This window comes from Euprymna scolopes, chromosome 1 (genome assembly GCF_053919585.1).
Source record: "Euprymna scolopes isolate OS-2025 chromosome 1, ASM5391958v1, whole genome shotgun sequence".
NCBI classification, from domain to species: domain Eukaryota; kingdom Metazoa; phylum Mollusca; class Cephalopoda; order Sepiida; family Sepiolidae; genus Euprymna; species Euprymna scolopes.
Genome location: NC_136482.1, coordinates 73,711,365 through 73,726,240, shown reverse-complemented (window position 1 = coordinate 73,726,240; position 14,876 = coordinate 73,711,365). Strand labels below are relative to the sequence as shown.

Below are 14,876 nucleotides of genomic sequence, written 5' to 3'. Positions count from 1 at the left end.
TACCACTTTTTTATTTTGCTCAACATACACATCCAAACACCCAGGCAACGCCAAGCTGAAATGCTAGTTAATATGAAAATTCGTTAGAAATTATATATTAGTGTAACACAGCGATATCCTTTACTATGAGAATGCGTTAGAAATGATATTTACTATGAGACAGTATTAGAAATGGCTTTTGCTATGAAAATGCATTAAGAACTGTTTTTACTATTAAATGCATCAGAAATGGTCTTCACTATGAAATACATTGGAAATATTTTTACTATAACATACATTAGAAATGTAGAAATATTTGAAATTGTTTTTATAATCTAAGCAGAGACGAATATATAATGGATCATCAGAAATGAAACTAAGCGGTCACTTTGAAATGTGAATTCTCTTTGTAATAATAAAATTGAAATAACATGTCTTATAACTGATTTATATTGTCCTTCACATTATGACCCATCATTAACATTAACAGCAGTTAACAGCAGTTATTCCCTTTATAAAAATGTCGGTCATGAAATGAAAGGAAAAAATAAGGAATTCAAAGTAAATCCAAGGACTACTTTCTACCCTCTTGAAATAGAAGACAAGAATGACTCAATATTTCTTAGTTGTCATTTTATTTTATATTGTCTATTTTTTTATCATTTCAGCATGAAGTCGCTTTGTCCATCGATGCCACAAATGTGATAGTACGCGCCCTGGAGGACATGATCAAAAAAGACAAGAAAGTTTTTCAACATACCTTTCGACGAGGGATAGTCTACAATCACAATAAGACAAAAGGTGTACCTTGTTACCCTAAGGACGCCTTACCTTGGATGCACGGAGAGGCTATAATGTCAGCCCTTAAACAGGTACATCTTTCAAACTTGCTTGATTTCGCTATTGTTTATTTCATTCTGCTTTCTTTTTTTTTTTTTCTTTTTTTTTTTAATTTTGATATTTTTGTTGTTATCACATTTTACTACAGGACAGTCCGTCACGACGAATAATGGCCCTGTGTATTTCTGCTTCTATCTGTGTTCCTTTAAATTACCCTTCTAATTCTTATTTTTTTAAATTTCTGTAATTTTCAATTTTAATTAGTTTGTGGAAAATAACTTTCACGCTATTCCTAAAGTTATTTTCTTTGATTTCTTGTATTAACATTTTTTCTAACTTCACGTTCACTAATTTGATACTGGAATGAATATTAATGAATATTACCGTAAAATGTTTTAACATAGCTTGTTTGAGGTCATACTAAATCGGAATATGTAAGGTTTGTAGTGTAAATGTGATAGTTTTGAGTTTCAGCTAGTAAAACAGATAAAAAGAAAGGCAACTTTACGCTATTGATTTTATAGTTTTGTTTTAATATTATCTGTTTAAAGTATGAATATGTTTGTAATGATGTGTTAATTTTTATGGTGATCTAACTTTTTCAAGTAACTAAATACTTTGAAAATTGATCCAAGTTATTATTCTCTTTCTTCTTCTTCTTCTTATTCTTATTATTAGTAGTAGTAGTAGTAGTAGTAGTAGTAGTAGTATTATTGGTTCACAAAAAGCTTTCACCCAGGTCATCAAAGATCTCTCCTTCAAAAAAACCTGTAGTGTTCCCTAAAGCTGAGTGACAACAAGTCTCCCCAGATTTTCAGTACTTTCTACCTCTTTTGATAAGGTTTGCAAATAAATTTGCATTTTATCGCAACGGATGCCTACCATTGATTTCTCACTGGCAGTGGCCATTAGTCTTTACTGGAATTTGAGCGCAATAAGCCTACCCAAGGTCTCAGTTCTCTTCGCACTTGTCCAGTGAAGGCCTGGTCAGCACTCTCTCCTTGGTCTTTCCATCCTCCTTGGCCTATCTCGACTATTTGGCATAACACTTTAGGGGAGGTTGTGATGGGGCTAAATAAGAGGGGATGGGTGAGAGGATAGAGAATTTGTAGATATGCAGCCTCAATGTTCTTGGTCCCATGAAATGCTTCTTCATATTTTGCCTCTGCATCAGTTTGTCTGACCCACACATGTGGCTCATGTGTAATGAGCTCCGCATTCAAGGGTTTTCCTTAGTATTTCAGCTGTTTTCATTATTGTTATTCCTCTCATTCCAATTTTCCCATTCTTTTTTCAAAATTTTTCAGGATTGTTTCTAGTGCTCCTACTATTGCGGTATTATTTTGATTTTCTTCATCATCCAAGTCCATTTCAGCTCTCTTGTAGCTCTGTGTATTTGCTCCGTTGGTCTTTTTCGTTGATATTCAGCTGGAACAGCAAAGTCTACGATTTGACAGGATTTTTCTTTCTTGTTAATTATTACGATATCTGGTCTTCTTGCTTTGATGAGTTTATCCGTTTGTATATCCATGTCCTGTAAGATTTTATGATTCTCGTTTTCAAGAACTGCTGTCGGGTTATGCTTGTACCATTTGTTTGTGCATTCGAGATTCAATTGTTTGTATAATTCCCAGTGTACTGCCCCCCCCACTTGGTCGTGTCTGTTCTTGTATTCCTTTTGGGCTAGATTGCTGCATTCGCTTACTATATTATTTGTCCACATAGCCTGATTTTTCCGTTTTCTTGTGTTTTGTCGATCTTTGTTTTGATGTGGTTGGTTCTTATCGTGTTAATTTGTGCTAGGGATTCAGTTTTACGGTTTACGTGTTCTTTCCTTATTCATGTCCAGGCGTTTTCATTATTCTCATCTTTTGTCATTCTTACGAATCTTCCATTTAGTTGCTTCTCCACCCATTTTTCTTTTCTCGTTTTATCCTTTGTCTCTCTATTTTCTGTTTTGTTGATCTTTTCAATGTCTCTTGCTGCCATAATTATCCTTTCAGTATTTTGCATTATGTATTTTGCTAGTTCATTTGTGTGCCATATATAGACCAGTCATCTGTCGCTGTCTTTTGTTTTACATAGATTCTGTCAACATCGTCATTCGGGTGTAGTGCCTTGTGCATGGTCATGAGTTTCCTGGTTTTCTAATCGAGCTGTCTCAGTTATTCTTTAGTCCAACCTATGAACGGTTCAGAGTACCTTACTAGTGATACTGCTCATGTGTATATGCATGTTATTAGGTTTCTGCTATATAACTTCGTTTCCAGTAGTTTCTTTGTTTTCCTTAGGTATTCATTTTCAATTTTCTCTTTCATTCCTGTTGCTTTGATAGTGTATGCTTCCAGAATCCCCAATGCGTCTTGTTCTCCTAGTGCCCTTATCTCCGCTTGGTTGGGTAGTTCCGTGCCTTCTGTCGTCTCCAGTTTTTCTTTTTCTTATGACTAGTAGTACATACTTTTCAATACCAAATTTCACTTGAATATCCTGACTGAAGATCCTGGGAGTGTTTATCAGTGTCTCTAGTTCCTTTTCAGTCCTTGCAAAAAGTTTCAGATTGTGCATGTACATTAGGTGGTTCACCTTTTCCTCTGTGTTAGAGAACTTGTATCCGGCTTGGTACTTTCTCAGTATATAGTTCAGGAGCATCATAGCTATGATGAACAGTATTAGTGATAGTGAATCTCCTTGGAAGATGCATCTTTGTATTATTATTATTATTATTATTATTATTATTATTATTATTATTATTATTATTATTATTATTGCTCAATTTTCTACAGTTCTTTGATGTTTTACTAGAACTTTTAAATCATATATTGACTATTCCTCACAGCTTAAATACAGAGCATACACAGTATACTAGTTGTTCCAAGATTATTGAAACTTTAATCTTCAAATGATGAAAGTAAAGCACATTTCTCATTCAAGGTCTATGCGTTCTTTAAAATACTTCATAGTACACCAATTATAATCGCTGTTACTGTCACTTTTGAAGTTCATTATTATTTATTTACTTTGAGTTTTTTAAGGGTTATTACAATTTCCTGTCCATTCGCAATAAGTGGGGTTTCATAGGATCTGAATTTTTTTTTTTTAACTTTCCTGGGCTCTCTAAGAAACCTGTCTAAGAAACCAACTTTATGCAAGCTTTTCTTGTGGAGGTCAGATTATGGCGTTTTGGTAATTTTTATTATTGCTGATCTTGTTATCATAATAATCACTTTTATACTTTTATATTATTATGGTTGATATTTATACTCTTCTTTTTTTGGCAGGTTGATATGAAAGGCTTATCCGGACGAGTGGCCTTTGACGAACATGGCCGAAGACGAGATTACAAACTGGACGTTTATGAGCTTATGGTGGATGAAGGCTTGACCAAGGTGAGCTGAATTGTACATAAACCCTCTTTATATTATGATTCATGAATGATTCGAAATTCGTCATCAGCAGACGAAACAATCAAAGCAATACAAACGGGCAAATGTAAAGATTGTCAAAGATGGAACGGTTGTTTTATGAACTGCTCTTCTCCAAAGAAAAAGATTATCTTTATACTAGAGTGATATGCTAACGTAACATAATTTATTGGCGACTAAAAATCGTACAAGTAATATATAACTATTAGGTAATGCACAGATTGATGGCACTCAGAAATTAAAACCTTCTACCAGGTTTGATTAAGTTTGATAACTTGAGATTTACTTTCACATCCCTCTATCTCTCTTCACCTCCCACACATACATACACACACATACACACACATACATACACACACATACACCCATACACACACATACACCCATACACACACATACACACAAACACACACACACATACACACACATATACACCCACACATATACACACACCCACACCCACACATACACACACATACATACATATATATACATATATATACCGTTTATTAGGAAGTGCCTAAAACGTAAAATCAATCGTATTTAGTGGTTTCAGCAAAAGCCTCAGTTTTTTTTTATTTTGAGGTTGGATGGGCTTGACTCGCTAGCGAAGTGAGAAAATATTATTCGAGCAGCGATATTATTATTTATTAAAAACAGGAACTCTGAACAATTTTTGTTGTAACACAAGCCATTTTATATTTTAGAATATACTAAAAAATGGAAGATTTATCTAGAATTTTTCTGCAATTTTTGCAGACGCAACAACAGGCACAAGCCGAGCGAGATGAACGAAGAGATGAGAAATTATTGAAATGGCAACTAGAACAAGAAGAAAGGCAGAAGAAATTACAATTTGAACAAGAAGAAAGGCAGAAGAAATTACAATTTGAACATGAAGAAAGGCAAAATGAACGTTTTGCTAAAACACTGGAACTACTAAAGAATAATCGAGAAAATGTCGGCAGTAATAATTTCTCCCATACAACTATTTTAATAGTATGGACACATTTAATTATGTGCCGAAGGAAAAAAGAATTTCGAAGCATACTATACAAAATACGAGGATGTCTTTCAACTGTACTGCAAAAGTTGGCCAAATAGCCAGAAACTGAGCCTCTTACTCAGAAGGTTGGGTGTAGCAGAACACAGTAAATTCGTAGATTACATATTACCTAAACGGAATTAGATTTCATGGAAGCTGTAAAATTACTAAAAGAATTATTTAATCCGAATATATCTCTTTTTCATAAGAGATGGTTGTGTATGAATCTAAGGAAGATGGACAACCAAGATTATTTGACATACGCATCAGTTGTCAATAAAAACTGTGATAATTTTAAGCTAGCGGAACTAATAGTAGAAGATTTCAAATGCCTAATCTTCGCACAAGGGTTAGTTTCCACGAAAAATACAGAAATACGCAGACGAGTGTTGTCTAAGCTGGAATCTGAGTAAGATTTAACACTTCAGAAATTAGCAGAGGATTGTGAAAGGGCCATTACCCTCTACCAAGCCCAGAGGAAATATTCACAAAGTTGAGTGGTGGTAATATCTTCTCCAAGATAGACTTGAGCGACTCGTATTTACAAATACCGGTCGAGGAGAATTGCTCAAAAATACTATGCATCAACACGCATAAGGGATTGTACAAATACAGCCGGTTGCCCTTTGGCATCAAAGTAGCGCCTGCCATCTTTCAACAAGCGATGGACACCATGCTAAGTAGTATTGAGTGCGCATGTGCATACCTGGACGACATTGTTATCAGGAGCAAATCCCTAGAAGAACATAAGGAGCATTTAAAACAAGTATTCACTCGAATACAAGAATTCGGGTTTAAAGTAAAAGAAAATAAATGCGACTTTTGTATGAGCGAAATTAAGTATCTTGGACATATAATGAATAAACATGGGCGACGTCCAGACCCAGAAAGATCTGCGGCAATAAAAAACATGCCAGCACTTAATAACGTAACAACCTTGCAGAGTTTTTAGGACTCGCAAATTATTACCAATCTTTTATTGAAGGGACGCATAATTTGCGAGCTCCCTTAAATGAGCTGCTAAAAGAGGACACACCTTGGAAATGGACATAAGAATGTCAAACCGTTTTTGACAAAATAAAGAGCGCACTAACATCTTAATTATTTCTAACTCACTATGACACAAAATTAAATATAGTCATCGCTAGTGACGCTAGTTCCTACGACATAGGAGCATGCATTCAACATCATGCCTAATGGATCTAGAAAGCCGATAGCTCACGCTTCGAGAACGCTGCTTCCAGCAGAGAAGGCGTATTCACAGATTGAAAAAGAAGCGTTGAGTATAATCTTTGCAGTGACTAAGTTCTACCGATATTTATATGGTAGACTTTTCATACTTGCAACCGACCATAAACCATTAGTCACAATCTACGGATCAAAAAAAGGATCGCCTGTATACACCGCAAATAGATTGCTGCGCTGGGGTACGATCCTACTGAATTACGATTTCCAGATACAACATCTAGCATCGAAAAAGATTTGCCATGCGGATGGACTTTCAAGACTGATACCACAGAAACATAATTTGGAAGAATCAGTGATTGCAGCAATTCGAACAAACGTCGAAGTGAAAAATATGGTAGCAAACATCATTAAAGAACTACCGGTAACATTGTCGGACATTAAAATAGAAGCCGATAAAGATGAATACATAAATGATATAAAAGGAAAAATTATAAATGACAAAAAGGTTCAGGAAATTTTTTTCCATATGTAACGATGTGTTATTATACAGCAAGAGAGTAGTAATACCTAAAACGTTGCAGGAGAGGATTTTGAGAGACTTCCACACAGATCATCCGGGGATAAATCGGATGAAGTCTCTAATGAGAAGTTACGTATACTGGCGTAACATGGACATTGACATAGCTACAACAATAAATGGATGTAAAGGATGCCAGTTAGCGGCAAAATCCCCACCTATAGTACACAAACCTTGGCCGAAAACCGACCACCCATGGTCGAGAATCCACATGGACTTCGCTGGCCCAGTAGGAGAAAATTACTACTTAATTGTAGTAGATAGTTATACAAAATGGCCTGAGGTAATGCGTTGCAGGAATCCAACAACGAACAACTCAATAGGATTCCTACATGAGTTATTTGCACGATTGGTCACTGACAATGGAACTCAATTCACATCCACAGACTCTAAGGAATTTTGTGACATGTTCCAAGTAAAGCATATCACTACTCCTCCATACCATCCAAGATCGGACGGCCTCGCTGAGCGGTTCGTGGACACGGTAAAACGAGCGCTGAGAAAATCCATTGGGATATCAACAGAAAAAGCTTTGCAACAATTTTTGCAAATATATAGGACAACACCGCACATATACCCCGCCTGATTTAATGTTTGCCAGAAAGGTGAAATCGACGTTTGATAAACTATTGCCAAGACAGGCAATTGTCCGAAACACTACACACATGATAAGAAAGAAATATAACTCGGGAGATCGAGTATATTTCAAGTGCTACAGGAATAATACCTCTTACTGGGAATGTGGTGTAGTGGATAAACGCCTTGGTGATTGTACATACATGATTAAAGGTCCACAAAATATACATAAAAGGCACCTGAACCAAATAAAAAACGCCACATTCAAGATGGTGATTATACAACAGCAGTCGAAGAGGAGAAACCATGGACATCATATACGAATTCTTTAATTTGGAACCGCCTCAATATAGAGAAATAAGATAATAATAGAGAATATAAGAAAGTTTAATGAACCATTAATGTTAAATCCCAAGAGAAAAAGATATTGAAATCTGTGTGATTTCAAATCGTGGGACACACCCACACACACACATACACACCCACACATATACACCCACACACCCACACACATACACACACATACACACACCCACACACCCACACATATACACACACACATACATACATACACACACATACATAGACACATACACACACACATACACATGCATATACACACACATACACACCCACACATAGACACACACACACATACACACATACACACATACACACACATACATACATACATATATATACCGTTTATTTATTTTACATAAGCATTTATATGTCGCTACACATTCGCTACGTTTCGATCAGCCAGTTACAAGTAAGTAGAGATCTCGTTAAGCGATGCTGCTTATACAAAACTAGAGTCCTTAAAAAAAATTGGAAAAAATTCACAGCAGATTTTGATCAAGAGGAGAGTTATATCAAAAATAAATAAAGGCATTTACATAATTTAAAAAGAAAAAGGAAAAAGAAAGAAAGATAAATGTATAAATATATATAAAAAGAAAGGAAAAATAAAGAGAAAAAGGGAAATAAATAATAATAATAATAATAATAATAATAATAATAATAATAATAATAATAATAATAATAATAATAATTGTTGAGGTGGCACCCACTCATTTACATATGTGGATAATATTACACATAAATAGCAAGACTCGGTTAGTCTGAGCGTGTGTTAACCAGAAGCCACCGAAGGCCGAGCCGAGAGCAGATATGTTCTCCAGCTAAGACTCTCTTACTTGACAACCATTATGTAAATATACTGTAAATATACTTTTCCTAATACACTTCTTATTGATCTACCTTTGTTTTGTTGAGTCTTCATTTGTATTGCCTTATATGTTATTTGGTTCAACCTGCAAACATAACACCTGGCGACGAAGATGAACGTCAAACATAACAATAATAATAATAATAATAATAATAATAATAATAATAATAATAATAATAATAATAATAATAAAATTATATACCAATAAAGCAGTACTGTAAGAAAACGAACAAAACAAAAACAAAAAAAACAGGAGATATCCTCATCTTGTGTAGAGGTGACAAGTGGAGACGAAAGGGACAAGGGTTAAGCTTAGGGGAGTTCAGAAATTTAGGGAGACATTTGCTAAGAATGGGAACAATAGGTCAACGACAAATTATCACGCATACATTTGGAGAGAACGCAAACTGTCTAGACTCATAATAAAATATTAGATTATTTTAATACATATTTGTATAATTAGAGACAGGTTAATTAAACTAAATTTTAGATTAAAAGTTTTGTTCTTTAATTATCTGTGGATGATAAAAATAAATTAAAAATGATTATAGAACACGGAAGAAAAAATATACCACCTAATGTACATGGACGATCTAAAACTTTTCGCAAGGGCCGAAAATCAACTAGAGACATTAATAAACACCACCAGGATCTTCAGCCAAGGAAACTCAGGACCATACACAAGGCACTACATCCAAAGGACGATGTTGACCGACTCTATGTGAAGGGAAAGACGGCGAGAGGGGACTTGTTTGTATAGAAAGCTGTGTGAATCACACCAAAAAAGAACTAGCAAAATACATAATGCAAAATACTAAAAGGATAATTATGACAACAAGAGACACACAAAAAATTAGCAAAACAGAAAACAGAGAGGCAAAGAATAAGAAAAAAACAAAATGGAAAGAGAAACAACTACACGGAAGATTCGTAAGAATGACAAAAGATGAGAATAACGAAAACACCTGAACATGGCTGCGAAAAGGACAGGTAAACCGAGAAACTGAATCCCTAATAACTGCAGCACAAGATAACTCGATAAGAACCAACCACATCAAAGCAAAGATCGACAAAACACAAGAAAACAGCAAATGCAGACTCTGTGGACAAAGAGAGGAAACGATAAACCATATAGTAAGCGAATGTAGCAAACTAGCCCAAAAGGAATACAAGAACAGACACGAGTGGGAAGAACAGTACACAAACAACTGCATCTCGAATGCACAGATAAATGGTACAAGCATAAGCCAGCAACAGTAATTAAAAACGAGAATCACAAAATCCTATGGGACATTGACATGTAAATGGATAAATAATCCAAGCAAAAAGACCGGATGTCGTAATAATTAACAAAAAATAAAAGCCCTGCCAAATTGTAGACTTTGCTGTTCCAGCTGCCACAGGATAAATATCAAAGAAAAGGAGAAGCAAATACATAGAGCTAGTCAGAGAGCTGAAAGGGATATGGATGATGAAAAAATCAAGATAGTCCCTATAAGAGCACGAGAAACAATCCAAAAGAACTTTGAAAAGAGAATGGGAGAAATTTGAATCCGAGGAATAGCTGGAAAGATACAGCGAATAGTAATAATCAAAATAGCTGGAATATTAAAGAAAACCCTCTAATATACGAGCTACATGCGAGTGCCAGGCGAGCTGTTGCAGAAACAAAACATGAAACGTTACATGGAACCAAGAACAATGAAGCTGCATATCTATAAGCTCACTATCTTCTCCCCATCCCCTCCTATTATCTAATTACCCCCCAAAAGAGAATGATTCCAAATAGCCGAGAAGAGTCGTGGAGAATGGAAGGATCGAGGAGAAAGCGCTGACCAGACCTCTGGTGGACAAGTGCTAAGAGAACTGTGATCTTCGGAGTCTTATTACCACTCAAATTCCAGGGGAGACCAATCTTTTAGCGAGAAATCAACGGTAAGCGACTGTTGCGATAATGCAAATTCATTTGCAAATGTTATCGAAAGAGCTGGAGAGTACTGAAAATCTTTTGAGACTTTTTGTCACTCAGCTTCCAGGGAACAATACAGGTTGTTCTCAAGGAGAGATCTTTGATGACCTGTTTGGATCTCCTTACGAGCCAATAATAATAATAATAATAATAATAATAATAATAATAATAATAATAATAATATTAACGTTGTTAATAATAACTGCAATGCTTTTAAAATTATTTTAAAATTTATAATTTGCAATTAGTAAAATGAACAGTCAAACACATTTTGTATGTCATATATGAATTACTACTGATTTAAGCTTGTAGTATAATAAGGTATATGGATATATTGAAATTTAAAATATACATGGTAATGCTTAAAGATTTAATAATTAATATATAATTAATAATTAATATATAAGGATCAGAGCTAAGACATTTGCATTAAAAATTAGAATTGAAACATAATAGAATTATAATTATAATCCAAACAAAATAAAGTGACAAAATACAAATTTCTTAGCTCTGATCCTTAATTGCCAAAATACAATATATATATATATTTGAAAGTGGTTTTAGCTAAACGGGTGTTTATCGTGAAAGATTGTCGAGGTTGGAGCCCAGATGATCACTTGCCATGGAAGAAACGATACATTTGTTTTATTACAAACTAGCGTTGCCCGAGTGTTGGTTTCCGGGACGGGGGGGGGGAGTTTTAAAAAATGTTATGGTAGGTAAGTAGGAAGGATCAAACCCGGAGTCATGAGTAAAAGTAGGAAAATAAAGTGTGAAAAAAAAAACAAAAAAAACATCTGCAACGTTAACAGTTCGGCCACCAAGAAAAGTCCATTCCAGTTGTTTAGGAAAAAAAAAACGACTACGGTAGGTCGGCGCGAACGTGAAAATATAATGTGAATTGTCCAGCACGCTAACCACTACGCCACAGAGCACTGCAGCTTAGTTTAGTGATTTTAAATAACTTCACATGAAAGAACTACGAAGCCAAACCGGTGTTCTCTTCTCAACTGTTCCTTGTGAACGATCCCCAAACGGTGTTAAGTGGTGGCAGGGGGAGGAGGAATTTATTAGAGAGAAAATATTTTACCACTTCCATTGATCTTAACCGATTTTGGCCGTGACTTCTCAGCAGAAAAAGTATAGAAATCTAAGATTATCGAGGAATTTGAGAAATAAAAAGCCTATAACACACCTCAGATATTGTTCTGCCGTTTGTGCATATTATATTTGCATGAAATATCTTGATTTTTAATCCTATTAAGGTCAAAATCCGATGAGAAAAAATGAGTTAATTTTATTTATATATATATATAAGAGATGACAAAAGATGGAATTAATTCACACTCATAAATTTTTATTGTTTTTATTTTGTTCTATATTTTTTACAGATATTTGAATTTAGGGAGATGAAAAAACTGTCATATTACCTCTTACACATGTCTCGTTGATTAGCGGAAACATTTTCCTGGTATAACTGAACAACTCTTAAGAGATAAATAGATATTCGTAAAAAACGCTACGTATATGTCAAGATTTGAAAAAGAAAACAGGTATTTGGAGAAATCTGTGCATATATATATATATATATATATATATATATATATATATATATATATATATATATATATAGGAGTGTATCATAGTATGCCAAGGATATTCACCTTAAGTGGGTTCAATCAGTTTCCCCGGAGGAGGAAGTTTCATGGGAATATCAAATCCACAAGTGATTCCCAGTCGCATGTTTCTCCTGGTAAAGGTTGATGATGAAGTTATTTTTTTGCAGTTCTTGAAGGGAGGTGTCGACGTCTTCCTACATACAACACCTGGTATTCTCAAATAGTGCTCATCTAGTACATATTAATTGACTAAATCAATTAAGCTTCATGATCATTTGTTTTCATATCGAACGTGCGTTGTCTTGATTTTGCATATATCATTCAAACACAGTATGTTTTAATACATGGTAAAGTTGCAGTTTTAGTCATCTCGAACTGCTTTAAAGCTTCATCACGCACTCATTTGTCGACCAATTTCAAACAATTATAACAGTTTATAGATCACTTTCTCGGCTATATTTTCAATTTTCGTTCAGTAAAACAAAAGTTATGATGACTTTACTGGTGTTCAAAATCGCAAAAAAAATGTAAGGAGGTGAGTGACGTTTTTATGACTGGTTTCCATAGCAACCACATCGATTCAGCGACTATTGTTGCTTCCAATTCACCGCTCTCGCGGAAAAAGAAAAAGCAAGTGAAACAGAGAGAATGAAAGAATGAAAGGGAGATATTTGGGGATTTTATTGAAAGCAGACGAGTGCCGTACTTTGTACATATATTATGTTTATGGGGCAAATATATAAGACTGAAATTAAACAAAGAACAAGTGACTTTACTAGAAGCCTAGAAAAATCATGGAAAAATCAATAGAAAAACGCGAGCATTAAAAGTAATATGGTTAAGCTTAAACATGGAAAAATAAAGGACTAGTTGTTAAAACTGGAAAAGAAAAGGACAAGATATTCTAGTAAAAAATATAATAAATTTATAACTTAAAATATTGCAACATAAGGAATTGATTATATAATGTTATAAATTGAATTTAAAAAATTATTAATGCTGTAATTACAGCATTAATAATATTACGTTTAATGCCCGCATTTTTCTATTGTAATATATATATATATATATATATATATATATATATATATATAAAGCTGAAGGTCTGTGTGTGTGTGTGTGTGTGTGTGTGTGTGTGGTCACGAATAGGCTCCTATATGGTTGACTATTTAAAAAAAAAACTGATTACATATAATGATAGAAGATGCATCCGAGATCAGGAATGGGTATGTTTGATCTGAAAGAACGATGGTTCATAAAAATTGTGGGGTCTGCGTTCGCGCCTGGCCTCCAAAGTATAGAAATAAAAAATGAAAAAAAAAACGTTTTTGATATAGATGTAAATAAGAATACTTTGATAAGTATGTTTTAACTTAAATAGGGATGGTATAATAAATTTTTTGTGGCTGCGTTCGCACCTGGCCTCCATAGAATGGAAATAGGTACAAACTTTAATAAAGACTTTTCATATTTATCTGTGATATAATTATGTTTCAGTTTGAAGAAATATGGTATAATAAAATTATGGGATGTTCGTTCGCGCCTGACCACATAGAATGGAAATATGTCGCAAAGTTTAACAAGATTTTTTTATATAGATCCACAAGATATTGTGATAAGTGTTTCAGTGTGGACAGATATGGTATAATAAATTATGGGGTTTATCTATTTTATTTTTACTTTCATCATATTTTGCTTTGGTTTTGATACCCCCAAATTCGAAGCTATCTCTTTACAACCGTTCCTTTTCATAACCTATCATACTTTCATAAATCAGAGTCCATTTTCTGTAGGCTGATTTTGAACCCAGTCAACGACGGGTACTTTTGCCAGTATATATATATATATATATATATATATATATATATATATATATATATATATATATATATATATATATATATTAAATTGTAATTTCCAGTTGCATATTTTACATTTATTATGTTGAAATAAAATTATATACTTATTTATGATGGATCCGGTATGTATCAGCTCCGTAAGTGATCAGCATAAATTCATATATCCCTATCCGAAGAGTATTGAGTACGTAACGAGTATACAGTTAAACACTTTGACAAACACGTAAGATGCTTTATTTCGGTCTTCTGTAATTCCTTTCATCTTTCTTTCATCTCCGGGTATTTATCCATTCATTCTTATGATGTTTTTTTCTTTCTTTTCTTCCAATCCTGAACAAATCTTTCCTCCCTCTCTTTTCCTCTCTTTCTCTGTTTCCCTTTATTCCTTCGTTTTGCGTCAATGTCGTCTACTTTCCACATCATTTAATTATGTTTTCGAATCAAACAAAAAGATACATAAAATCACCTCCCAATGTTTTACTTAATGACAAAAAATACTTCTTTTATTCTAAATTGCCCCCGGAGTAAATGATGAGGCTGTTTTGAAAGCATAATTTAATATTAATTCAGA

At 34.1% G+C, this 14,876-nt stretch overlaps 1 protein-coding gene across 1 annotated transcript in view; it reads left to right on the top strand.

Annotated features, from left to right (window-relative positions):
- The window catches only part of LOC145242098 (glutamate receptor 2-like), a 1,575,989-nt gene that overhangs the window by 1,371,772 nt on the left and 189,341 nt on the right, over nucleotides 1-14,876 (top strand). The window contains exons 7-8 of the mRNA XM_080105053.1: nucleotides 648-851; nucleotides 4,098-4,205. Of these exons, the coding sequence (XP_079961179.1) occupies nucleotides 648-851; nucleotides 4,098-4,205 (312 nt within the window). The remainder of the gene's footprint in view (nucleotides 1-647; nucleotides 852-4,097; nucleotides 4,206-14,876) is intronic.